We start from the raw sequence: 27,717 nt of genomic DNA, 5'->3' as shown, positions 1-27,717 counted from the left end.
GCTGGAGTATTGTGTTCAATTCTGGGCACCACACTTTAGGAAGGATGTCAAGGCCTTCGAGAGGGTGCAGAAAAGATTTAGATTGGTGCCAGGGATGAGGGACTTCAGTTATGTGGAGAGACAGGGGTTGTTCTTCTTATAACAGAGAAGGTTAAGGGGAGATTTGATAGAGGTGTTCAAGATCATGAACGGTTTTGACAGAGAAAATAAGGAGAAACTGTTTTCAGTGGTAGAAGCGTCGGTAACCAGAGGACACAGATTTACGGTGATCGGCAAAAGAACCAGAGGCGAAATGAGGAAACATTTTTTTTACGCAGCGAGTTGTAATGATCTGGAATGCACTGCCTGAAAGGGCGGTGGAAGCAGGGTCAATAGTAATTTTCAAAAGGGAATTGGATAAATACTTGAAGGGAAAAAATTATAAGGCTATGGGGAAAGTGCAGGGGAATGGGACTAATTGGATAGTTCTTTCAAAGAACCGGCACAGGCAGGATGGGTCAAATGGCCTCCTCCTCTGCTGTACACAAAATCATAGAATCATAGAAATTTATGGTTCAGAGGAGGCCATTCGGCCCACCGTGACTGTGCTGGCCGAAAAAGAGCCATCCAGCCTAGTCCCACTTTCCAGCTCTTGGTCACTAGCCCTGTAGTTTATGGCACTTCAAGTCCACATCCAAGTACCTTTTAAATGCAATAAGGGTTTCTGCCTCGACCACCCTTTCAGGCAGTGAGTTCCAGACCCCCACCACCCTCTGGGTGAAAAACATTCTCCTCAGCTCATCTCTAATCCTTCTACCAATTACTTTAAATCTATGCCCCCTGGTTATTGATCCCTCGCTGAGGGCAATAGGTCCTTCCTATCCACTCTATCTAGGCCCATCATAATTTTATACACCTCAATCAAATCTCTCCTCAGCTTCCTCTGTTCCAAAGAAAACAACCCCAGCCTATCCAATCTTTCCTCACAGCTAAAATTTTCTAGTTCTGGCAACATCTTCGTAAATCTCCTCTGTACCCCCTCTCGTGCAATCACATCTTTCCTGTAATGTGGTAACCAGAACTATTCGCAGTTCTCAAGCTGTGGTCTAACCAGTATTTTATACAGTTCTAGCATAACTTCCAGGCTCTTATGTTCTATGCCGCGGCTAATAAAGGAAAGTATCCCATATCAAAAGCAAAATACTACAGATACTGAGCATCTGAAATAAAAACAGAAAATGCTGGAGAAGCTCAGCAAGTGAGGCAGCATCTGTGGAGAAAGAAACAGAGTTAACGTTTCAGGTCACAGACCTTTCGTTAGAACTGGAAGATGTTAAAGAGTTAAAGTTTTTAAGCAAGTACAGAACCAGGGAAAGAGGGGGAGGGGAGGGGGAGGAAAGAACAAAAGGGAAGGTCTGAGAAAGGGTAGAGGGCAAACGTGATTAAATGACTAAAGGGATGATGGTGCAAGGCAAGGAGGGTGGTAATGGGACAGGTTTACAAATAAAAGATTGGTCAGGAGTAGCTGTAAATGGCAGCAGCAGAACCATCACCAGCACTGGCTGACCGAAAAAATGGGATGAAGTTATTGAAATCAATGTTGAGTCCGGAAGGTTGTAAAGTGCCTAAACGAAAGATGAGGTGATGTTCCTCGAGCTTCCTTTGAGCTTCATTGGAACAGTGTAAGAGGCCGAGGACAGAGAGATCAGAGTAGGAGTGGGAAGGGGAATTAAAATGGCAAATGACCGGCAGATCAGGGTCACGCTTGCGGACAGAGCGGAGGTGTTCAGCAAAGCGATCGCCCAGTCTGTGTTTGGTCTCCCCAGTGTGGAGGAGGCCGCATTGTGAGCAGCGAATCCAGTATACTATATTGAAAGGAGTACAAGTAAATCGCTGTTTCACCTGGAAGGAGTGTTTGGGGCCCTGGACGGTGTGAAGGGAAGAGGTGAAGAGGCAGGATTGTGCCATGGGGAGGAGAGCAGGTGTTGGAGGTGATGGAAGAGTGGACCAGGGTGTCACGGAGGGAGCGGTCCCTTCAGAATGGTGAAAGGGGAGGGGAGGGGAAGATGTGTTTGGTGGTGGGATCGCGCTGGAGGTGGCGGAAATGGTGGAGGATGATGCATTGAATGTGGAGGTTGGTGGGGTGGAAGATGAGGACAAGGGGGACCCTATCATGGTTCTGGGAGGGAAGGGAAGGGGTGAGGGCAGAAGTGCAGGAAATGGCACGGACACGGTCGAGGGCCCTATCAACTACAGTGGAGGGGAATCCTCGGTTGAGGAAAAACGAAGACATATCGGAAACACTGGTGTGGAAGGTGGTATCATCAGAACAGATGCAACGGAGACGGAGAAAATGCAAGAAGGAAATTGAGTCCTTACAGGAAGCGGGGTGGGAGGAAGTGCAATCAAAGTAGCTGTGGGAGTCGGTGGGCTTATAACAGATATTGGTTGACAGCCTGTTCCCAGAAATGGAGATAGAGAAGTTGAGGAAGGGAAGGGAAGAGTCGGAAATGGACCATGTGAAGACGAGGGAGGGGTGGAAATTGGAAGCAAAGTTGATTAAATTTTCCAGTTCAAGAGCAGGAATACGGCACCAATACAGTTATCAATGTACCGGAAAAAGAGGTGAGGGACGGGACCTGAGTAGGACTGGAACAAGGAATGTTCCTCATATCCCACAAAAAGGCAGGGATAGCTGGGACGCATACGGGTTCCCATAGCGACATCCTTTATTTAGAGGAAGTGAGTGGAGTCAAAGGAGAAGTTGTTCAACGTAAGAACAAATGCAGCCAGGCGGAGGAAGGTGGTGGTGGATGGGGACTGGTTGGGCTTCCGTTCAAGGAAGAAGCAGAGGGCCCGCAGGCCGTTTTGGTGGGGGAAGGAGGTGAAGAGGGACTGGAATTCCATGGTGAAAAGGAGACGGTTAAGGCCGGGGAACTGGAAACTGTTAAAGTGGTGGAGGGCGACAGAAGAGTCGCAGATGTGGGTTGGAAGAGACTGGACAAGGGGAGAAAAAAGAGTCAAGATAGGAGGAAATAAGTGCCGTAGGGCAAGAACAGACTGAAACAAAGGATCTCCCACGGCAGTCCTGTTTGTGGATCTTGGGAAGGAGATAGAAGCGGGCTGTGCGGGGTTGGAGGACTATGAGGTTTGAGGCCATGGAGGGACGATCTCCAGAGGAGATGAGGTCGGTAATGGTCTGGGAAACTATAGCTTGATGTTCGGCGGTGGGGTCATGGTCCAGGGGGAGGTAGGAGGAGGTGTCAGAAAGTTGGTGTTCAGCCTTGGCAAGGTAGAGGTCTGTTCGCCACAAAACACCACGCCGCCCTTGTCAGCAGGTTTAATGACAATGTCAGGGTTGGACCTGAGAGAACGGAGTGCTGCAAGTTCAGAGGGAGGTAGGTTAGAGTGAGTGAGGGGAGTAGAGAAATTGAGACGGACGATGTCACGCTGGCAGTTCGCAATGAAAAGATCAAGAGAGGGGTCCAGGTGGAACAAGAATTCTGAAGACGGGAGAAAGGCTCCGCTGTGCGGGGGGAAGACTCCTGGCCAAAGAAGCGGGCACAGAGGCGAAGGCGACGGAAGAAGAGCTCAGCATTGTGTCGAGCTCGAAATTCATTGAGGTGGAGGCGTAAGGGGATGAAGCTAAGGGCTTTGCTGAGGACTGATCATTCAGGGTCAGAGAAGTGAAAACACGACAAAGGGTAAGATTGGAGGAAGGGATAGGGTCAGAGGATAGTGAAGGGGAAGAAGAATCAGGAGGAGTGTTAGTATCTAAGAGTTGTTGAAGCTTGCAGCCCTTGACACCTGAAAGGAAGACAAAAAGTTTTTTGTTAAAGCACTGGATGAGGCAAAGGGTGAAATGAACTGCGGACTAGGACAGCTCTGAAAAAGCGTGAGTCGGTGCTGCTGAAGAGAGAGGTTGAAAGTGTGCATATGGCGGCACATGGCGTTGAGCGTGGATCTCAGGAAGCGGTGAGAGCAGTGGTTCAAGGAACGCTGAATATCATGGAGATATCCGTAATCACGGCTGGATCCGAAACAGAAAGGGTGAAATTTAAATTGGATCCAAAACATGAAGGACGGAATTTAAGTTGGAAGCATCCCATATGCCTTCTTAACCACCTTATCTACCTGTCCTGCTACCTTCAGGGATCTGTGGACATGCACTCCAAGGTCCCTCTCTTCCTCAACACCTCTCAGTATCCTCCCATTTATTGTGTATTCCCTTGCCTTGTTTGCCCTCCCCAAATGCATTACCTCACACTTCTCTGGATTGAACTCCATTTTCCACTTTTCTGCCCACCTGAACAGTCCATTGATATCTTCCCTCTGGAGATCTTCACTCGGTCAAATGCAGCCTTGATGTCAAGGGCAGTCACTCTCACCTCAGCTCTGAAATTCAGCTCTTTTGTCCATGTTTGGACCAAGGCTGTAATGAGGTCTGGAGCCGAGTGGTCCTGGCGGAAGCTAAACTGAGCATTGGTGAGCAGGTTCTTGGTGAGTAAGTGCCGCTTGATAGCACTGTCGACGACACCTTCCATCACTTTGCTGATGATTGAGAGTAGACTGATGGGGCGGTAATTGGCCGGATTGGATTTGTCCTGCTTTTATTTGTGGACAGGACATACCTGGGCAATTTTCCACATTGTCGGGTAGATGCCAGTGTTGTAGCTGAACTGGAACAGCTTGGCTAGCGGTGCAGCTAGTTCTGGAGCACAAGTCTTCAGCACTACAGCCGGGATGTTGTCAGGGCCCATAGCCTTTGCTGTATCCAGTGCACTCAGCCGTTGATATTTGAAAGTTCTTTATCTGAATGTGAGAATCCCTACGTGGTCAGTGTTTGGTAAAATATTAAAATGCCTACGTGGCAAAGAAGCAGAATGCAAAATGGTTAGAAAGGGTTAATTAGTTAGTAACTGAGATTGGTACAGGTGGCCTGGCCTCCTGCTGGGCCATATGTTTGCGTAGTCAGCAGGTTTGCATTGTCTTATCAATGTAGAGTCTTTGATGTGATTCAAGGACTGGTCTGAATGTCTCCATGTTTATGGGAGATCAATATAGGTAACGAACTTAGCCAAAGTTGAAAGACATTCCAGGTTGGGAGATAAGGAACAGAAGGAACAGGGAAGAACATTCCAAGTTGGAAGGTGACGAAGTATCCCCTTTGATGTCTAACAGCAACATGGTCAGCACATGGACGATCTATGATTGGCCGGCAATAATGTAACCTCGCATGGCAACCTGTGCCCGGCTTATGATTGGTGTTGACTCTTGTGTTAATGATGTTCCAACCCCTATCGATCTGTATAAAGGTATGAGTTTTTGTCTTTGTCTCTGTCTCCTTATTCTGTTAGAATCGTTCGGATTCTCTCAGGAATCTGAATTGAAGCTACAGACTAAGACCTGCTATTAAAGTTGTGATGAACTTTAAAATGTATTCGACTTCAGTTTTTACTGAACCAGACTGAGGGGAAAGAATCCTGATCGTCAAATGCACGTAGCATTCGTAACAAAATGGACGAGTTAACGGCACAAATAACTACGTATGGGTATGCTCTTATGTCCATTACAGAAACATGGCTGCAGGGTGACAACGACTGGGAATTAAATATGCCAGGGTATTTAACAATCAGGAAGGACAGGCAGGAAGGAAAGGGAGGTGGGGTGGCTATGTTAATAAAGGAAGGAATCACTGTAATACAGAGAAATGATATTGGGACATAGGATCAGGACAATGAAACAGTTTGGGTAGAGATAAGGAATAATAAGGGGAAAAAAACACTAGTGGGCGTAGTATATAGGCCTCCTAATAGTTGCAACTCTGCGGGAAGAAGTATGAATCAGGAAATAGTCGGGGCATGTAATAAGGGAACAGCTATAATTATGGGGGATTTTAACTATCATATTAACTGCACAAATCAAATTGGGCAGGGCAGCCTTGAGGAAGAGTTTATTGAGTGTATTAGGGATGGATTACTTGAGCAGTATGTAACTGATCCTACAAGGGGGCAGGCAACCTTGGACCTGGTCCTGTGTAATGAGCCAGGATTAATTAATAATGTCCTAGTTAAGGATCCCCTTGGAATGAGTGACCATAACATGGTTACATTCCATATCCAATTAGAGGGTAAGAAGGTTGGTTCTCAAACAAGCGTACTGAGCTTGAATAAAGGAGACTATGATGGTATGAGAGCAGAATTGATTAAAGTGGAGTGGGAAAATAGATTAAAGGGTAAGACGGTACATGAGCAGTGGTGTTCATTCAAGGAGTTATTTTACAACTTTCAAAAAATATATATTACACTGAGGAAAAAAGGGTGTAAAAGATATGACAGCCATCCGTGGCTAAGTAAAGAAATTAAGGATAGTATCCGACTAAAAACAAGGACACATAAGGGAGCCAAACTTAGTGGGAGGATAGAAGATTGGGAAGTCTTCAAAAGACAGCAAAAAGTAACTAAAGGATTGATTAAGAAAGGGAAGATAGATTATGAAAATAAATTAGCAAAAAATATAAAAACAGATAGCAAGAGATTCTATAGTTATATAAAAAGAAAAAGGGTGGCTAAGGCAAACGTAGGTCCTTTAGAGGATGAGACCGGGAAATTAATGGTGGGAAACATGGAGATGGCAAAAATGCTGAACAAATATTTTGTTTCAGTCTTTACAGTAGAGGACACTAAGAATATCCCAACACTGGACAAACAGGGGGCTCTGGGGGGGAGGAGTTAAATACGATTAAAATCACTAAGGAATTGGTACTCAGTAAATTAATGGGACTCAAGGCGGATAAATCCCCTGGACCTGATGGCTTATTTCCGAGGGTCTTGAGGGAAGTGGCAGTAGGGATTGTGGATGCTTTGGTAATAATTTTCCAAAATTCTCTGGACTTAGCAAAGGTCCCGGCAGATTGGAAAACTGCTAATGTAACACCCTTATTTAAAAAGGGTAGCAGGCAGAAGGCTGGAAATTATAGACCAGTTAGCCCAACATCTGTGGTGGGTAAAAGTTTGGAGTCTATTATTGAGAAGACAGTAGTGGAACATTTGGATAAACATAATTTAATAGGACAAAGTCAGCATGGCTTTATGAAGGGGAAGTCATGTCTGACAAATTTGCTTGAGTTCTTTGAGGACATAACGTACAGGGTGGACAAAGGGGAACCAGTGGACGTAGTGTATTTAGACTTCCAGAAGGCATTTGACAAGGTGCCACATAAAAGATTATTGCTCAAGATAAAGAATCACTGGATTGGGGGTAATATTCTGGCATGGGTGCAGGATTGGTTATCTAACAGGAAGCAGAGAGTTGGGATAAATGGTTCATTCTCGGACTGGCAACCAGTGGCCAGTGGTGTTCCGCAGGGGTCGGTGCTGGGTCCCCAACTCTTTACAATCTATATTAACGATTTAGAGGAGGGGACCGAGTGTAACATATCAAAGTTTGCAGATGATACAAAGATGGGAGGGAAAGTAGAGAGTGAGGAGGACATAAAAAACCTACAAGGGGATATAGACAGGCTGGGTGAGTGGGTGGAGATTTGGCAGATGCAATACAATATTCGAAAATGTGAGGTTATGCACTTTGGCAGGAAAAATCAGAGAGCAAGTTATTATCTTAATGGCGAGAAACTGGAAAGTACTGCAGTACAAAGGGATCTGGGGGTCCTAGTGCAAGAAAATCAAAAAGTTAGTACGCAGGTACAGCAGGTGATCAAGAAGGCCAACGGAATGTTGGCTTTTATTGCTCGGGGGATAGAATATAAAAACAGGGAGGTATTGCTGCAGTTATATAAGGTATTGGTGAGACCGCACCTGGAATACTGCATACAGTTTTGGTGTCCATACTTAAGAAAAGACATACTTGCTCTCGAGGCAGTACAAAGAAGGTTCACTCGGTTAATCCCGGGGATGAGGGGGTGGACATATGAGGAGAGATTGAGTAGATTGGGACTCTACTCATTGGAGTTCAGAAGAATGAGAGACGATCTTATTGAAACATATAAGATTGTGAAGGGGCTTGATCGGGTGGATGCGGTAAGGATGTTCCCAAGGATGGGTGAAACTTGAACTCGGGGGCATAATCTTAGAATAAGGGGTTGCTCTTTCAAAACTGAGATGAGGAGAAACTTCTTCACTCAGAGGGTAGTAGGTCTGTGGAATTTGCTGCCCCAGGAAGCTGTGGAAGCTACATCATTAAATAAATTTAAAACAGAAATAGATAGTTTCCGAGAAGTAAAGGGAATTAGGGGTTACGGGGAGCGGGCAGGAAATTGGACATGAATTTAGATTTGAGGTTAGGATCAGATCAGCCAAGATCTTATTGAATGGCGGAGCAGGCTCGAGGGGCCGATTGGCCTACTCCTGCTCCTATTTCTTATGTTCTTATGTTCCTGCAGTCTGCAGCTTTCCTCCTCACTATCGACCACATGGCCAATTTTTGTATCATTTGCAAGCTTCTTAATCATGCCCCCTTCATTTAAGTCTAAATCATTGATATATACCACAAAAAGCAAAGGACCTAGTACTGAGCCCTGCGCAATCCCACTGGAAACAGCCTTCCAGTCACAAAAACACCTGTCGACCATAACCCTTTGCTTCTTGCCACTGAGCCAATTTTGGATCCAACTCGCCACTTGCCCTTGGATCCCATGGGCTTTTACTAGTCTGCCATGTGGGACCTTGTCAAAAGTCTTGCTAAAATCCATGTGGCCTACATCAAACGCGCTACCCTCAGCGACCCTCTTTGTTACCAACTCAAAAAATTGAATCAAGTTAGTCAGACACGACCTTTCCTTAACAAATCCATGCTGACTGTCCTTTATTAATCCGTGCCTTTCTAAATGACGATTAATACTGTCCCTCAGAATTGTTTCCAATAATTTGCCCACTACCGAGGTTCGACTGACAGGCCTATAATTACTTGGTCTTTCTCCCTTTTTAAACAATGGTACAACGTCGGCAGTCCTCCAGTCCTCCGGCACCGTGCCTGTAGCCAGAGAGGATTGGAAAATGATGGTCAGAGTCTCCGTTATTTCCTCCCTTGCTTCTCTTAACAGCCGGAGATATATTTCATCCGGACCTGGCGATTTATCTACTTTCAAAGATGCTAATCCCCTTAATGTTTCCTCCCTCACTATGTTTATCCCATCTAATATTTCACACTCCTCCTCCTTAACTACAATGTCTGCATCATCCCCGTCTTTTGTGAAGACAGATGCAAAGTATTCATTAAGAACCATACCCACATCTTCCGCCTCCACACATAGGCTACCTTTTTGGTCTCTCATGGGCTCTACTCTTTCCTTAGTTATCCTCTTGCTCTTAATGTATTTATAAAATATCTTTGGGCATGCCTACTATGATACTATGATGCTGAGGAATGACATGATAGAGGTCTGTAAGATTATGAAAGGGTTTGATAGGGTAGGCGTAGAGATGATGTTTCCACTTGCAGGGGAGATCAGAACTAGGGGCCATAAATATCAGATAGTCACAAATAAATCCAATAGGGAATTCAGGAAAAACTTCTTTACCCAGAGAGCGCTTAATATCTGGAACTCGCTACCAGATGGAGTAGTTGAAGCGACTAACGTTTTTTTTTAATTCATTGATGGGGTGTGGGCGTCGCTGGCGAGGCCAGCATTTATTGCCCAGCCCTTGATAAGGTGGTGGTGAGCCGACTTCTTGAACCGCTGCAGTCCGTGTGGTGAAGGTTCTCCCACAGTGCTGTTCGGCCAGACCGGGTAAGGACAGCAGGTTTCCTTCCCTAAAGGACATTAAAGCATAGATGCATTTTAGGGGAAGCTAGGCAAACACAAGGAATAGAAGGATATGGTGATCGGGCTCGATGAAGTAGGGAAGGAGGCGGCTGGTGTGGAGCATAAACACTGGCATGGACCTGTTGGGCCGAATGGCCTGTCTCTGTGCTGTACATTCTATGAGACATAATCAGAAAACTGGATGCCAGGCCAAGGAGATATTAGCACAACAAATACACATATGTACCAATTCTGAAAGATACACACAAATAAACACAGTTGGGTTCTTATGACAATCTGACAGCTTCGTGGTCACTTTTACCAATACCAGATTTTTGTTATTTCCAGATTTTTTTTCCAACTGAATTCAAACTCACAAACTGTCATGGTGGGATTTGAATTCACATTCTCTGGATTACTAGTCCAGTAACATGACCACTGCACTACCACTCAAATGATAATTCTATGTTACAATAAAAACAGAAAATGCTGGAGAAGCTCAGCAAGTGAGGCAGCATCTGTGGAGAAAGAAACAGAGTTAATGTTTCAGGCGGAAGGCCTTTCGTCAGAACTGGAAGAACTGGCACATCTTCCAGTTCTGACTAAAAGGTCATCGACCTGAAACGTTAACTCTGTTTCTTTCTCCACAGATGCTGCCTGACTTGCTGAGCTTCTCCAGCATTTTCTGTTTTTATTTCAATTTCCAACATCCATAGTATTTTGCTTTTGATAATTCTATGCTACTTTTGCTCTGCTAATTGCTGATAATTATTTTATGATGTCCTGTGGATTTGCCCCTGTTATCTGTGTGTTTCAGCCACAGGTTGTCAGCCTGGCCCTGAAACATTATTGTTTAAAGCGTTGAGTGAAGCAGGGCCAGAAACTCCACAGGACTCACTTATAATTGGTTGCTTTCTGTTCTGTTTTCACACCAATTATCTTCCCTTTTTCGTCTTCAATTTATAGACCCCTCAATATGGTACAGTTGTCGGCGCATATTCTCTCTCTCTGATGGGAACAGGAGGAGGCCATTCAGCCCCTCAAGCCTTCTCTGCCATTCAATTAGATCCTGGCTGATCAATATTTTAACTCCATTTACCCGCCTTTGTTGCTTATCCCCTAATACCCAAACCCAATAAAAATCTATCTCTCTCAGTCTTGAAAACTCTAATTGTCCTAGCATCCATAGTCTTTTGGAAGAGAGATCTAGATTTCATGAAAAAGTGCTTCCTGATTTCACTCCTAAATGGCCTCGCTCTAATTTTAAGATGATGCCCCCTTGTTCTAGATTCCCCCACCAGAGGAAATAGGTTCTCTCTATCGACCCTATCAAATTCTTTTAACATTTTAAACACCTCTTTCAAGTCACCCTTTAATCTTCTAAACTCAAGGGAATACAAGCCTAGACTATGAAACCTGTCCTCAATTTCACCCTTGTAGCCCTGTATCATTCTGGTGAATCTGCGCTGCATCCCCTCCAAGATGAATATATCTTTCCTGAGGTGCGGTGTCCAAAACTGAAAACTCCAGATGGGGTCTAACCAAGGCTCTGTATAACTGTAACATAACTTCCAAACCTTTGTATACCAGCCCTCTTGACATAAAGGCCAACATTCCATTAGACTTTTCAATTGCTTTTTGTACCTGTCTACGGGCTTTAAATCATTTGTGTACTTGAAGTCCCAAATCTTTTTGCTCCTCTACAGTTCCTAGTTTCTCACCATATAGAAACTACTCTGATTTATCTTTCTTGGGTCAAAATGGATGACCTCACACTTGCCCGCATTAAACTCCATCCACCATAATTTTGCCCACTCCCTTAATCTGTCTATGTCGCTTTGCAATTTCTTTCTCCCATCTGGATTACTTACCGTCCCTCCTAATTTAGTGTCATCTGCAAACTTGGAAATGCAACTCTCTATTTCTTCATCCAAGTCATTAATATGGTGAAAAGTTGAGATCCCAGAACTGATCCCTGGGGGACACCACTTGTCACATCCTGCCAATTTGAGTACATACCCTTTATCCCCATGCTCTGTCTCCTACCTCCCAACCAATTTCCAACCCAGATCAAAAGGCTACCTCCAATTCCCTGCGCTCTCATTTTTGCCGATAATCTTTTGTGTGGAATCTTATCGAATGCCTTCTGGAACTTCATATAAACATCCAAAGGCATTCCTTTGTCTACCTCATTAAAAAGGAGATCTTCTTGTGGTGACAGAGGGCATGGCTGAGGTGCTAAATGAATACTTCACATACATTTTCACTAGAGCAGAGGCTGCTGCCATTGTAGCAGTAAAGGAGAAGGTAGTAGCGACATTGGATAGAATAAAAATAGATAATGAGGCGGTACTTAAAAGGTTGGCAGTACTCAAAGTAGAAAAGTCACCCGGTCCAGATGGGATGCATCCTAGGTTACTAAGGGAAGTAAGGGTGGAAATTGCGAAGGATCTGGCCAAAATCTTCCAATCTTCCTTAGATATGGGGACAGTGCTGGAGGACTGAAGGATTGCAAATATTACACCCCTGTTCAAAAAAGGGGAGAGGGATAAACCCAGCAATAACAGGCCAGTCAGCCTAATGTCAGTGGTGGGGAAACTTTTAGAGACAATAATCCGGGACAAAATTGGCACTTGGAAAAGTATGGGCTAATAAATGAAAGTCAGCACGGATTTGTTAAAGGAAAATTGTGTTTGACTAACTTGATTGAGTTCTTTAATGAAGTTATGGAGAGGGTTGATGAGGGTAGTGTAGTTGATGTGTATATGGACGTTCAAAAGGCATTTGATAAAGTATCACATAATAGACTTGTTAGCAAAATTAAAGCCCATGGGATTAAAGGGGCAGTGGCAGCATGGATACAGAATTGGCTAAGGGACAGAAAGCAGATAGTAATGATGAGGGGTTGTTTTTCAGACTGGAAGGAAGTATACAGTGGTGTCCCCAGGGGTCAGTATTAGGACCACTGCTCTTTTTGATATATACTAATGACCTGGACTTGGGTATAGAGGGTACAATTTCAAAGTTTACAGATGACACGAAACTTGGAAATGTAGTAAACAATATGGAGGATAGTAACAGATTTTAGGAGGACATAGTCAGACTGGTGAAATGGGCAGACATGTGGCAGGTGAAATTTAATGCAAAGAAGTGTGAAGTGATGCATTTTGGTAGGAAGAATGAGGAGAGGCAATAGGAACTAAATGGTACAATTTGAAAGTGGGTGCAGGAACAGAGAGACCCGGAGTGTATGTACACAAATCTTTGAAGGTGGCAGGACAAGTTGAGAAGGCTGTTAAAAAGCATATGGGACCCTGGGCTTTATTAATAGAGCTTAAATCCATTATTAATGGATTTTATTTCATTCACCTGAGGAAGGAGGAAGCCTCCGAAAGCTTGTGAATTTAAAATAAAATTGCTGGACTATAACTTGGTGTTGTAAAATTGTTTACAATTTATTAATAGAGGCATAGAGTACAAAAGCAAGGAAGTTATGGTAAACCTTCATAAAACACTGGTTAGGCCTCAACTGGAGCACTGTGTTCAATTCTGTGCACCACACTTTAGGAAGGATGTCAAGGCTTTAGAGAGGGTGCAGAATAGATTTAGAATGCCAGGGATGAGGAACTTCAGTTATGTGGAGAGACTGGAGAAGCTGGGGTTATTCTCCTTATAACAGAGAAGGTTAAGGGGAGATTTGATAGAGGTGTTCAAAATCATGAACAGTTTTGACATAAGGAGAAACTGTTTCCAGTGGCAGAAGGGTCGGTAACCAGAGGACACAGATTTAAGGTGATCGGCAAAAGAGCCAAAGGCGACATGAGGAAACATTTTTTTCGCAGCGAGTTATAATGATCTGGAATGCACTGCCTGAAAGGGTGGTGGAAGCAGATTCAATAGTAACTTTCAAAAGGGAATTAGATAAATACTTGAAGGGAAAAACTTTACAGGGCTATGGGGAAAGAACAGGGGAATGGGACTAATTGGATAGCTCTTTCAAAGAGCCGGCACAGGCACGAAGGGCCGAATGTCCTCCTCCTGTGCTGTACCTACTATGATATTATGGTTAATGACCTCTTCAAAAAAATTCAACTAGATTAGTCAGACATGACTTACCTTTAACAAAGCCACGCTGGCTCTCTGATCAGCTCATATTTGTTCAAGTGCTCAGTCATTCTATCCTTAATGACAGATTCTAGTAGCTTCCCCACAACTGACGATAAAACGTTTAAGCATGTCTCTCTCACTCTCACTCTCTCTTTAACCGTGTCTCTCTCTCTCTCTCTCTCTCTAACCATCTCCCTTTCTATTTAACTGTCTCCCTCTCTCTAACCATATGCTTACTTCCTAACAGTGTACTTTCTATCTAACTATGTATCTCTCTATAACCATGTGTCCTTCTCTAACCTTTCTAACTCGGACAGTGCAGCACTCCCTCAGTACTGCACTGGAGCATCAGCCCAGATGGAGTGGGACTTGAACCCACAACCTTCTGACTCAGAGGCAAAAGTGCGCCCACTGAGCCACAGTATAAAGGGGCAGGTTAGAAAAAATGTTTTCATGCAAGGGGTTATCAGACTATGCAATCCATTACCACAAAGTGCTGTTGAAAAAAGCCCAGTCATATTTAAGAGGGAATTAAAGAAAAAATACGAAGAAAAAGAGCAGGGAGTGGGATTAAAGCTGGCACTGGCACTGGGCTGTGTGAGCCCAATGGATTCCCCTTCTATGCTGCAAACTCTACCACTCCAGGATTCCATGCAGAAGGCCCACTTGGGCAAGGCACTGGCTCAATTGGACTGTATCCCAGTGAGGAGTCAGCACCATCAAGACAGGGGGCTGGAGAACAAGGATAGAAAGATAGCACTTGCAGTTATATGGCATTGCTCATATCCATAAGTGCTTCACACACAATTAATTACTTTTGAAGTGCTAACATAACAGCCAACATGCGCACAGCACGGTCCCACAAACAGCACTGGGATAAATGACCAGGTTATCTGTTTTTTAGTGGTTTTGATTGAGGCATAAATATTGCCCAGGGCATTGTTCTTCTTTGAATAGTGCCTCGGGATCTTTTACATACACCTGAGAGGGTAGACAGGGACCGAGTTTAATGTCTCATCCAAAAGACGGCACCTCCGACAGTGCAGCACTCCCTCAGTACTGCACTGGCGTGTCAGCCTAGATTATGTACTCAGGTCCTACAGTGGAACATAGGAACAGGAGTAGGCCATTTAGCCCCTAGAGCCTATTCCGCCATTCATTGAGATCATGGCTGATCTGTGAACTAACTCCATATACCCACCATAGCCCCACATCCCTTAATACCTTTGGTTAACAAAAATCTATTAATCTCAGATATAAAATTAATTGAGCTGGCATCAACTGTCGTTTGCAGAAGAGAGTTCCAAACTTCTATCATCCTCTGTGTGTAGAAGTGTTTCTTACTTCACTCCTGAAAGTCCTGGCTCTAATTTTTAGGCTATGTCCCCTAGTCCTAGACTCCCCAACCAGTGGAAATAGTTTTACTCTATCTGTTCCACTTAATATCTTGAAAACTTTGATCAAATCATCCCTTAATCTTCTAAATTCCAGGGAATACAACCCTAGTTTGTGTAATCTCTCCTCGTAATTTAACCCTTGGAGTCCAGGTATCATTCTAGTAAATCTACGCTGCACACCCTCAAAGGCCAATACATCCTTCCTAAGGTGCGGTGTCCAGAACTGAACACAGTACTCCAGGTGTGGTCTAACCAGAGCTTTGTATAGCTGTAGCATAACTTCTACCCCCTTGTATTCTAAAGGGACAAGAGGAAGCCATTCAGCCCCTTGAGCTTGTTCCACTATTCAATTAGATCATGGCTGATCTGTATTTTAACTCCATTTCCCTGCCAGTGGGGCTTAGAACCCACGACCTTCTGACTCAGAGGTGACAGTGTTACCAACTGAGCCAAACCAGCACTTGAAAATGAAATTAAGAAAGAGCATGAGGGTTAGCAGCACACAACACACTTGCTGATCTCAGCTCTCGCGTGTGTTCACTGCTGAAGCCCACTCATTTATTTAGATATGGCATCACACAGGCAGCGCTGTTGGATTGTCTGTGTGTTGATTCGCATTTGAGCAAACAACGCTCCAGGTGGTGTTAGCTATGCAGCAGTCTCCAGCTTCAGTGACCAGAAAATCCCCAAACCTTTCCAATCTACACTCACTGCACCCAGTCCTGGCCACCAAGGAACGATTCACCCAGTTTACAGACACAGTTACACAAGGTGCCTTCTGAAATAAGTCTAGAGGTTAGAAGGAATGGTTTTTTTGACCCACAGAAGGACAAAAATGTGGAGAGGAGTCACAATAAAAGCAGATGATGATTAATCCTTTCTTTTTCTTGAATTTTTGTCTTTTCTTTAGGAGTGAATTTTCCCTTCTCTCCTGAAAGCATTTGATTCCTTGCTAGGGTATAGTTCCATACAGCCAGGGCCAAGCAGTCATCATTCAAAGTGTGATCCTTGACAGTGTGTTTTGTCAGCTATTTGACTACAGGAGGCTTCCCAAACGAGCCCAATCCTATCCTTACCCATTATATACACACACACACACACTTTTCAGCAGGCGCTTACTGGATACTCTGCGACGAGGGGCTCACTTCCTGACCCCTCAAAGCCTCTCCATCATCAACAAGGCTCAATTCAGGAATATGATGGCATACTCACCACTCATCTGGGTGGGTGTAAGCGCAACAACACTCAAGAAGGTCAAAACAATCCAGTATAATCAGCACTGTAATGTAATCAGCACTAATATGTGATATAATTAACACTAGTACATTTTATAATCAGCACTAGCTCTTAATATAATCAACACTAGTACATCATATAATCAGCACCTGTACATTATCTAATCAGCACTAGTATATTATGTAATCAGCACTAGTATATTATGTAATCAGTATTAGTACCTTGTATAATCAGTACTAGTACATTATGTAACCAGCACTAGTTAATTCATTCTTGGGATGTGGGCGTCACTGGCAAGACCAGCATTTATTGCCCATCCCTAGTTGCTTTGACAAGATGGTGGTGGGCCTGCTTCTTGAACCGCTGCAGTCTGCAGTAGTGAAAGTACTCCTATAGTCCTATTAGGTAGGGAGTATCCTGGATTTTGACTCAGTGACGTTGAAGAAACAGTGATACATGTCCAAGTCCGAATAGTGTGCAACTTGGAGGGGAACTTGGATGTGCTGGTGTTCCCATGGACCTGTTACCCTTGTCCTTCTGAGTGGTGGAGGTCGTGGGTATGGGAGGTGCTGTGAAACAAGTCTTTCAGATAAGACTTTAAACTGAGATCCCATTTGCCCTCTTGGATGGACTTAAAAAAATCCCATGGTACCATTCAAAGAAGAGCAGGGGCGTTCTCCCCATTGTCCTGGCCAATATTTATCCCTCAAACAATAAAAAAAAGATTATCTGGTCATTATTACATTGCTGTTTGTGGGACCTTGCTGTGCGCAAATTGGCTCCCGTGTTTCGTATATGACAACAGTGACTACAATTCAAAAAGTACATCATTGGCAGAAAAGCACTTTGGAATGTCCCGAGATCATGAAAGGAACTTATATAACGCTCCTGCGAAGTGTCTTGGGATGTTTTACTACATTAAAGGCGCTATATAAATGCCAGTTGTTGTTGTTGGATAAATGCAAGTCTTTCTTTTATTTGGATATTTGGCCTCAGCATCCCCTGAACGAGCGAATGGAAAATCAACTGGGATTCCTGCTCCTGATCTCTATCCATTGATCTCCTCCTGGCAAGTGTCTGGATACTGGGTGAGAACAGGATCGCCCAGGATTGACTGTGATGCTCTTGGTGACTGAATAGCCTGTTAACACTCATTATCTATGCTTACACAGACTGCTTGCAGCAGGCCTGTCGCGGCTGTCTCAGGAATTGAGGTGGCTCGAGGTGCTGGAAAAAATACCCCAATCCAACAACACTGTTCCTTTAACATTTTTCCTGGAGAGCATGTCCCCAGGACCCTCGGCCTTGAGGGATGTCTAAGTTACTTGTCCGCCACAATGCTGGCCAGAATTTTCAGCGCAATATCAAAGCTGCGTGCCTCAATTGCCCCTCCGTTCCCCCACCTCAGACCCATCCACAAAAGCAGAGTATCACAGAAAAAACGGCTCAAACAGCCAGGGCAGGGTCAAAGAAACAACAAAAAGTTAAATAGGAGTTTCCTCATAAGGTTCATCTTCAGATTCAAACTCAGGGACTCTGGAGCACTGGGTGGGGCAGTGGGTTCGACACTGGTCTTTCACCTCTGGGACCTGGGGTCAAATCTAGCCCAGAATAATGAAAGCCTCCTATTCCTGCCAACAGTGAGGGAACTGTGTGAATTTGCTTGGGGCAGCTACAGAAGTGCCCACCACATGATGATAAAATTGGCTGTTTGTTTAGCGATAGCACAAGTACTGCCAATCTGGTGGAGTTAACCGTGGCTCAGTGGGTCGCACCCTCACCTTTAAGCTGGAAGGTTGCGGGTTCACAGTCTCCAATCCAGAGACTTCAGCACAGAATTTAGGCTGGCAAGACCAGTGCAGTACTGAGGGAGTGGTATCATAGGCCAATATTTATCCTGCAACCAACATCACTAAAAACTAAAATATCTGATTACATTGCTGCTCATGGCACCTTGCTATGTGCAAATGGCTTCTGCATTTCCTACATTACAACAGTGACTACACTTCAAGAAAGTACTTTGTTGGTTGTAAAGTGCTTTGGGATATCATGAGGTTGTGAAAGGAGCTCTATAAATGCGAGTTCTTTCTTTATGTTATGTTGGTGCAGTTGAAGACTTGTGGTTACGATATGTTGCTGGGGTAGAGCGGAAAGAGCTTTACCCTGCACCTTAACTTGTGCTGATATACCCGACCTGGGAGTGCTGCGTGTTGACAATCAGGAGAAATTCCCAGGGCTGCTGTCTCTCTGATTTGACGATTCCTCCCCACCCACCCCCAAAAAAATCCCAGCACAGGTCAGGTCCATTTAGACCAGACGTGAGAGGGTTTCAATCCTGATTTCACCTTGCGCTCTAATTCCCTCACACATTAAATACATTGAACAGCTTTCCATAAATGGGACAAGGAGTATGAAATAGATAGGAAGGTGGTTTAATATTTCAGCTATTTTGTGTCAGGAGAGTGCGATTGTGATATAAAGCAGCACAGAATGAATGTCACCAAATGTTTCTGAATCCCAAACCTCAACATTACACAATGTGACAGGTAAACCAAAGCAACCCTGGGCATGTTAGTATTTCATTTCTCAGGAACAATAGATTTCAAAATCAAAAAGATGGCATTCCTTATATAAAATACACGTTTTTTTATAAATATACATTATTCTAGATATTAAATGTACGCTGTTGATTTATTCTACATATATAAAATATATACTATTGAATTCTATCAATTTAAAATGTAAACAGCTGATTTAATATTTTTATATGACATAAAATATGAGTTATTCCATACATAAAATGTATACTGTTGAATTCATGGATTGTGAGCAGTTCACCCAATTCCCGCAACCTGCAAGTGGGACTATATGTACATACTTACACTGTACCTATATATAATTCAACAGTGCATGATATATATTCTGTCACATATCGAGTTTTATTCTCCCACCTACTCCTAGAATTAATTGTCTCAGTCCTTATTGTTAAACGTGTACACAAAGACTTGCCGATTCCTCGCTGTGTCACACTGCTTGGACAGGGTTTACTGACACAAGAAACCGGGCTGATTCCTCACAGTGTCACACTGCTTGGACAGGGTTTACTAACACAAGAAACTGGGCTGATTCCTCACAGTGTCTCACTGCTTGGACAGGGTTTACTGACACAAGAAACCGGGCTGATTCCTCGCTGTGTCACACTGCTTGGACAGGGTATACTGACACAAGAAACTGGGCTGATTCCTCGCTGTGTCACACTGCTTGGACAGGGTTTACTGACACAAGAAACTGGGCTGATTCCTCACAGTGTCTCACTGCTTGGACAGGGTTTACTGACACAAGAAACTGGGCTGATTCCTCACAGTGTCTCACTGCTTGGACAGGGTTTACTGACACAAGAAACTGGGCTGATTCCTCGCTGTGTCACACTGCTTGGACAGGGTTTACTGACACAAGAAACCGGGCTGATTCCTCACAGTGTGACACTGCTTGGACAGGGTATACTGACACAAGAAACCGGGCTGATTCCTCACAGTGTCACACTGCTTGGACAGGGTTTACTGACACAAGAAACCGGGCTGATTCCTCGCTGTGTCTCACTGCTTGGACAGGGTTTACTGACACAAGAAACTGGGCTGATTCCTTACAGTGTCACACTGCTTGGACAGGGTTTACTGACACAAGAAACTGGGCTGATTCCTCACAGTGTCACACTGCTTGGACAAGATTCACTGACACAAGAAACCGGGCTGATTCCTCACAGTGTCACACTGCTTGGACAGGGTTTACTGACACAAGAAACCGGGCTGATTCCTCGCTGTGTCTCACTGCTTGGACAGGGTTTACTGACACAAGAAACCGGGCTGATTCCTCGCTGTGTCACACTGCTTGGACAGGGTATACTGACACAAGAAACTGGGCTGATTCCTCGCTGTGTCACACTGCTTGGACAGGGTTTACTGACACAAGAAACCGGGCTGATTCCTCACAGTGTCACACTGCTTGGACAGGGTTTACTGACACAAGAAACCGGGCTGATTCCTCACAGTGTCTCACTGCTTGGACAAGATTCACTGACACAAGAAACCGGGCTGATTCCTCACAGTGTCTCACTGCTTGGACAGGGTTTACTGACACAAGAAACCGGGCTGATTCCTCGCTGTGTCACACTGCTTGGACACGGTTTACTGACACAAGAAACCGGGCTGATTCCTCACAGTGTCACACTGCTTGGACAGGGTTTACTGACACAAGAAACCGGGCTGATTCCTCACAGTGTCTCACTGCTTGGACAGGGTTTACTGACACAAGAAACCGGGCTGATTCCTCACAGTGTCACACTGCTTGGACAGGGTTTACTGACACAAGAAACCGGGCTGATTCCTCGCTGTGTCTCACTGCTTGGACAGGGTTTACTGACACAAGAAACTGGGCTGATTCCTCACAGTGTCTCACTGCTTGGACAGGGTTTACTGACACAAGAAACCGGGCTGATTCCTCGCTGTGTCTCACTGCTTTACAACACCAAGTTATAGTCCAGCAATTTTATTTTAAATTCACAAGCTTTCGGAGGCTACCTCCTTCCTCAGGTGAACGATGTGGAAATGATCGTTCACCTGAGGAAGGAGGTAGCCTCCGAAAGCTTGTGAATTTAAAATAAAATTGCTGGACTATAACTTGGTGTTGTAAAATTGTTTACAATTCTCACTGCTTGGACAGGGATTACTGACACAAGAAACCGGGCTGATTCCTCGCTGTGTCACACTGCTTGGACAGGGTTTACTGACACAAGAAACTGGGCTGATTCCTCGCTGTGTCACACTGCTTGGACAGGGTTTACTGACACAAGAAACCGGGCTGATTCCTCACAGTGTCTCACTGCTTGGACAGGGTTTACTGACACAAGAAACTGGGCTGATTCCTCGCTGTGTCACACTGCTTGGACAGGGTATACTGACACAAGAAACCGGGCTGATTCCTCACAGTGTCACACTGCTTGGACAGGGTTTACTGACACAAGAAACTGGGCTGATTCCTCACAGTGTCTCACTGCTTGGACAGGGTATACTGACACAAGAAACCGGGCTGATTCCTCGCTGTGTCACACTGCTTGGACAGGGTTTACTGACACAAGAAACCAGGCTGATTCCTCACAGTATCTCTCTGCTTGGACAGGGTTTACTGACACAAGAAACCGGGCTGATTCCTCGCTGTGTCTCACTGCTTGGACAGGGTTTACTGACACAAGAAACCGGGCTGATTCCTCACAGTATCACACTGCTTGGACAGGGTTTACTGACACAAGAAACCGGGCTGATTCCTCGCTGTGTCACACTGCTTGGACAGGGTTTACTGACACAAGAAACCAGGCTGATTCCTCACAGTATCTCTCTGCTTGGACAGGGTTTACTGACACAAGAAACCGGGCTGATTCCTCGCTGTGTCTCACTGCTTGGACAGGGTTTACTGACACAAGAAACCGGGCTGATTCCTCACAGTGTCTCACTGCTTGGACAGGGTATACTGACACAAGAAACTGGGCTGATTCCTCACAGTGTCTCACTGCTTGGACAGGGTTTACTGACACAAGAAACCGGGCTGATTCCTCACAGTATCACACTGCTTGGACAGGGTTTACTGACACAAGAAACCGGGCTGATTCCTCACAGTATCACACTGCTTGGACAGGGTTTACTGACACAAGACACCGGGCTGATTCCTCACAGTATCTCTCTGCTTGGACAGGGTTTACTGACACAAGGCTATTCCGACTGCCTCACACTCCCTCAATTGCGCTGTCCTGCACAATAACACATTTCACCATCATTAACCAGCCAGAAATTACATTTTATTGATAATGGAGATTAATGGATTGTACCCTGTATAATCTTTCTATAACTTTCCCCTTTTCTTCTTCTGCCTTCATTTCTTTGCCTTTCTTTTCTCTGTCTCAAATGTTTTCTGTTTCATTTGCCTTTTCTCCCCCTCTTGTTCTCAGTCTTTCTCGGACTCTCCCGCTCGTCTGTCTCTTTTTCCTTCGGTCTACATCTCTTCATCTCCCCAGTATCTCACTCTCTCCGTAGTCTCCATCTCATTCTCTCAAATCTCTCTCTCCTTTCCCATCCCATCTCTCTTTCCTTATTCCCAGTCTCTCTCCAGGCTCCTCTCCCAATGTCTCACTCCCACCCTGTCCCTGGTCTCCCTTTCTCCTCCAATCTCTCTACCTCTCCATGATCTCTCTCTCTCTCTCTCTCCCTCTGGTCTCTCCCTAACTTTCTCTCCCCAGTCTGACTCTTTTTTTCCCATGGACTCTCTTTCCCCTCCAGTAATTATCTCACCATCAATCTATTTTTCTCTCCAGTCCCTCCCCTCCAGTCTGTCTCTTCATCTCTCTCTTTTGCCAATATGTCTGTCTCTCTCCCTCCAGTCTCCCCACCTCCAATCTCTCCAGGCTCTCTCTCCCACAGTCTCTCTCTCTCTCTCCCCAGTCTCTCTCCAGTATTTCTCTTCCCCAGCCTCTCTCTCCCTGGTCTCTGTCTCTCTCTCCCCCAGTCTCTGTCTCTCTCTCTCCCCCAGTCTCTGTCTCTCTCTCTCCCCCAGTCTCTGTCTCTCTCTCTCCCCCAGTCTCTGTCTCTCTCTCTCCCCCAGTCTCTGTCTCTCTCTCTCCCCCAGTCTCTGTCTCTCTCTCTCCCCCAGTCTCTCTCTCTCTCTCCCCAGTCTCTCTCCAGTATTTCTCTTCCCCAGCCTCTCTCTCCCCGGTCTCTGTCTCTCTCTCCCCCAGTCTCTGTCTCTCTCTCTCCCCCAGTCTCTGTCTCTCTCTCTCCCCCAGTCTCTGTCTCTCTCTCTCCCCCAGTCTCTCTCTCTCTCTCTCTCTCCCCCAGTCTCTCTCTCTCTCTCTCCCCCAGTCTCTCTCTCTCTCTCTCCCCCAGTCTCTCTCTCTCTCTCCCCCAGTCTCTCTCTCTCTCTCCCCCAGTCTCTCTCTCTCTCTCCCCCAGTCTCTCTCTCTCTCTCCCCCAGTCTCTCTCTCTCTCCCCCCCAGTCTCTCTCTCTCTCTCCCCCCCAGTCTCTCTCTCTCTCCCCCCCCCAGTCTCTCTCTCTCTCCCCCCCCAGTCTCTCTCTCTCTCTCTCCCCCAGTCTTTCTCTCTCTCTCCCCCAGTCTCTCTCTCTCTCTCCCCCAGTCTCTCTCCAGTATTTCTCTTCCCCAGCCTCTCTCTCCCCAGTCTCTCTCTCCCCCCCCCCAGTATTTATCTCCCCCCAGTATTTCTCACCCCCCAGTATTTCTCTCCCCCCAGTCTCTCTCTCCCCAGTATTTCTCTCCCCCCAGTCTCTCTCTCTCTCCAGTATTTATCTCCCCCCAGTCTCTCTCTCTCCCCCCAGTATTTATCTCCCCCCAGTCTCTCTCTCTCCCCCCAGTATTTCTCCCCCCAGTCTCTCTCTCTCTCTCTCCAGTATTTCTCTCCCCCCAGTCTCTCTCTCTCCCCCCAGTATTTCTCTCCCCCCAGTCTCTCTCCCTCCAGTATTTATCTCCCCCCAGTCTCTCTCTCTCCCCCCAGTATTTCTCTCCCCCCAGTATTTCTCTCCCCCCAGTCTCTCTCTCTCCCTCCAGTATTTATCTCCCCCCAGTCTCTCTCTCTCCCTCCAGTATTTATCTCCCCCCAGTCTCTCTCTCTCCCCCCAGTATTTATCTCCCCCCAGTCTCTCTCTCTCCCCCCAGTATTTATCTCCCCCCAGTCTCTCTCTCCCCCCCCCCAGTATTTATCTCCCCCCAGTCTCTCTCTCTCCCCCCAGTATTTCTCTTCCCCCAGTCTCTCTCTCTCTCCAGTATTTCTCTTCCCCAGTCTCTTTCTCTCCCCAGTCTCTCTCTCTCTCTCCAGTATTTCTCTTCCTCAGTCTCTCTCTCTCCCTGGTCTCACTCTCCAGCCTCTTTCTCCTCTCTCACTCTCCAGTATTTCTCTTCCTCAGTCTCTCTCTCTCTCCCTGGTCTCACTCTCCAGCCTCTTTCTCCTCTCTCTCTCTCTCTCTCCAGTATTTCTCTCCCCCCAGTATCTCTCTCCCCAGTCTCTCTCTCTCTCCCCCCAGTATCTCTCTCCCCGGTCTCACTCTCCAGTCTCTCTCTCTCCCCAGTCTCCCTCTCGCTCTCCAGTATTTCTCTTCCTCAGTCTCTCTCTCTCTCCCTGGTCTCACTCTCCCTGGTCTCACTCTCCCCCCCCCCCCCTCTCTCCCCCCCCCCTTCTCTCCACCCCCCTTCTCTCCCCGCCCCCCTTCTCTCCCCGGTCTCACTCTCCAGTATTTCTCTCCCCCAGTCTCTCTCTCTTCCCCCCCTCTCTCTTCCCCCCCCCTCTCTCTGTCTTCCCCCCCCCCTCTCTCTGTCTTCCCCCCCCCTCTCTCTGTCTTCCCCCCCCTCTCTCTGTCTTCCCCCCCCTCTCTCTGTCTTCCTCCCCCCCCCTCTCTCTGTCTTCCCCCCCCCCTCTCTCTGTCTTCCCCCCCCCCCCTCTCTCTGTCTTCCCCCCCCCCTCTCTCTGTCTTCCCCCCCCCTCTCTCTGTCTTCCCCCCCCCCTTCTCTCTGTCTTCCCCCCTCTCTCTTCCCGGTCTCTCTCTCTCCAGTATTTCTCCCCCCCTCTCTCTCTCTCTCCCCCCCCCCTCTCTCTCTCTCCCCTCTCTCTCTCTCCCCCCCCCCTCTCTCTCTCCCCCCCCCCCCTCTCTCTCTCTCTCTCCCCTCTCTCTCTCCCCAGTATTTCTCCCCTCCCCCTCTCTCTCTCTCTCCCCCCCCCTCTCTCTCTCCCCAATCTCTCTCTCAGCAAGAATCACCGATTATGCTCCTACTTACGTTCCAGATAGCGAAGAAGATGAGAGAAGAGCAGAGGACCAGAGAAAGCATGTAACAGAAGGCAGCGAATGTAAACGCCATAATCTTCCCCAATCCAAATTGCCCCAATTCCCATCGGATCCCAGTCCCAATCCGACAGCCGACAGCAAATCCCACAGCGAGAAATTCTCCTCCAGGGATCACCGCCAATATCCGCTCCTGTGCCCAGACATCGCAGGTTTAATTTCCACTCGGAACTTCCACCGATTTCTCCTCTGAGTCCCGGTCTGATCCCGACTCCTTTACATAGTTTCAAAAACATTCACTTCAACCCTCGTCAGTTCCAGGGCTCAGCTCTCCAGAGTCTGAAAACAGCGAAATCCGTTTCACAGAAACACTTTGGGAGTTTGTCAATCCGGATTATTCCTGGTCAGCGTTTTCCCAGATAAATAAAATAAAACTCAAACTAGGAGATCCAATTCCTCTCGGTTCAGGAAAACGGAGTGAGGCGGAGATAGCGAGTGATCGCTGCCAGCTCCAGCTCCAGCCCCAACACCATCCCCAGCCCCAGCTCCCATATGAAGCTGCTGCTCCTCCCCATCTCACAGCGGCAGCCCCTGCCCGCCTCTCTCACCAATACTCAACTCATTGGCTACAAGCAGAAGGAAACACAGACAGGCAGTCCCCGCATGGAACAGCAAAGCAACGAGGGATTGGTACCATGGAGAGAAAGAGAGTGATCATCCCATATAAATCTACCGTAGGGAGAGGACACACCTCAAATAGACCGACCATAGTGAGAGCCCAAACCCCAACTATATATACCAGACCCAGGCATTGAAGGCGGCAAAGGCACGCCCAGCCCAGTCGACCCTGAAAAAATCCTCCTCACTAACATCTGGGGACTGGTGCCAAAGTTGGGAGAGCTGTCCCACAGACTAGTCAAGCAACAGCCTGACATACACAATGAATGGGAGGACCCTAGGCAAGACAGAGGGTCAGAGGGATCTTGGTGTGCAAGTTTACAGATCCCTGAAGGCAGCGGAACAGGTGGATAAGGTGGTAAAGAAGGCATCTGGGATACTTGCCTTTATTAGCCGAGGCATAGAATATAAGAGCAAGGAGGTTATGATGGAGCTGTATAAAACACTGGTTAGGCCACAGCTGGAGTACTGTGCGCAGTTCTGGTCGCCACACTACAGGAAGGATGTGATCGCTTTGGAGAGGGTGCAGAGGAGATTCACCAGGATGTTACCAGGGCTGGAGCGCTTCAGCTATGAAGAGAGACTGGGAAGATTGGGTTTGTTTTCCTTGGAGCAGAGGAGGCTGAGGGGGGACATGATTGAGGTGTACAAAATTATGAGGGGCACAGATAGGATGGATACTAAGGAGCTTTTTCCCTTCGTTGAGGGTTCTATAACAAGGGGACATAGATTCAAGGTAAAAGGCGGGAGGTTTAGAGGGGATTTGAGAAAGAACTTTTTCACCCAGAGGGTGGTTGGAGTCTGGAACTCACTGCCTGAAAGGGTTGTGGAGGCAGGAACCCTCACAACATTCAAGAAGCATTTGGATGAGTACTTGAAATGCCATAGCATACAAGGCTACGGACCAAATGCTGGAATATGGGATTAGAGTAGACAGGGCTTGATGGCTGGCGCGGACACGATGGGCCGAAGGGCCTCTATCCGTGCTGTATAACTCTATGACTCTATGACTCTATAGTCATGCTCACAGAATCATATCTATCAGCCAATGTCTCAGACTCCAACACCATACCTGGGTATGCCCTGTCACACTGGCAGGACAAACCCACCAGAGGTGAGGGCACAGTGGTATATAGTCGGGGGGAGTGGCTCTGGGAGTCCTCAACATTGATTCCTGACCCTATGAAGTCTCATGGTTTCAGATCAAACATGGGCCAGGAAACATCTTGCTGATTACCACCGACTGCCCTCCCCCAGCTGATGAATCAGAATTCCTCCAAGTTGAACACAACTCAGAGGAAGCACTGAGGACAGAATGTACTCTGGGTGGGGGACTTCAATGTCCATCACCAAGAATGGCTCGGTAGTACCACCACTGACCGAGTCCTGAAGGACATAGCTGCCAGACTGAGCTTGTGGCAGGTGGTGAAAGAACTAACACGAGGGAATAACCTACTTGGCCTCGTCCTCACCAATCTACCTGTCGCAGATGCATCTGTCCATGACAGTATGTGAAGGAGTGACCACCGCACAGTCCTTGTGGAGACGAAGCCCCGTCTTCACACTGAGGGCACCCTCCATCGTGTTATGTGGCACTATCACTGTGCTAAGTGGGATAGATTAAAAACAAATCTGGCAGCTTAAAACTGGGCATCCATGAGATTTTGTGGGCCATCAACAGCAGCAGAATTGTATATGACCACAATCTGTAACCTCATGTCCTGG

General features: G+C 46.4%; 1 protein-coding gene across 1 annotated transcript in view; it reads right to left on the bottom strand.

Moving 5' to 3' along the window:
* Window positions 1-25,479, bottom strand: part of cnih3 (cornichon family AMPA receptor auxiliary protein 3) — a 101,793-nt gene extending 76,314 nt beyond the window's left edge. The window contains exon 1 of the mRNA XM_067983941.1: window positions 25,310-25,479. Within this exon, the coding sequence (XP_067840042.1) occupies window positions 25,310-25,390 (81 nt within the window). The 5' untranslated portion in view covers window positions 25,391-25,479. The remainder of the gene's footprint in view (window positions 1-25,309) is intronic.
* Window positions 25,480-27,717: the final 2,238 nt, after the last annotated feature.

Source organism: Heptranchias perlo, chromosome 5 (assembly GCF_035084215.1).
Source record: "Heptranchias perlo isolate sHepPer1 chromosome 5, sHepPer1.hap1, whole genome shotgun sequence".
NCBI classification, from domain to species: domain Eukaryota; kingdom Metazoa; phylum Chordata; class Chondrichthyes; order Hexanchiformes; family Hexanchidae; genus Heptranchias; species Heptranchias perlo.
The sequence above is the reverse complement of the archived record's forward strand: the minus strand, read 5'-3'. Positions and strand labels throughout refer to the sequence as shown.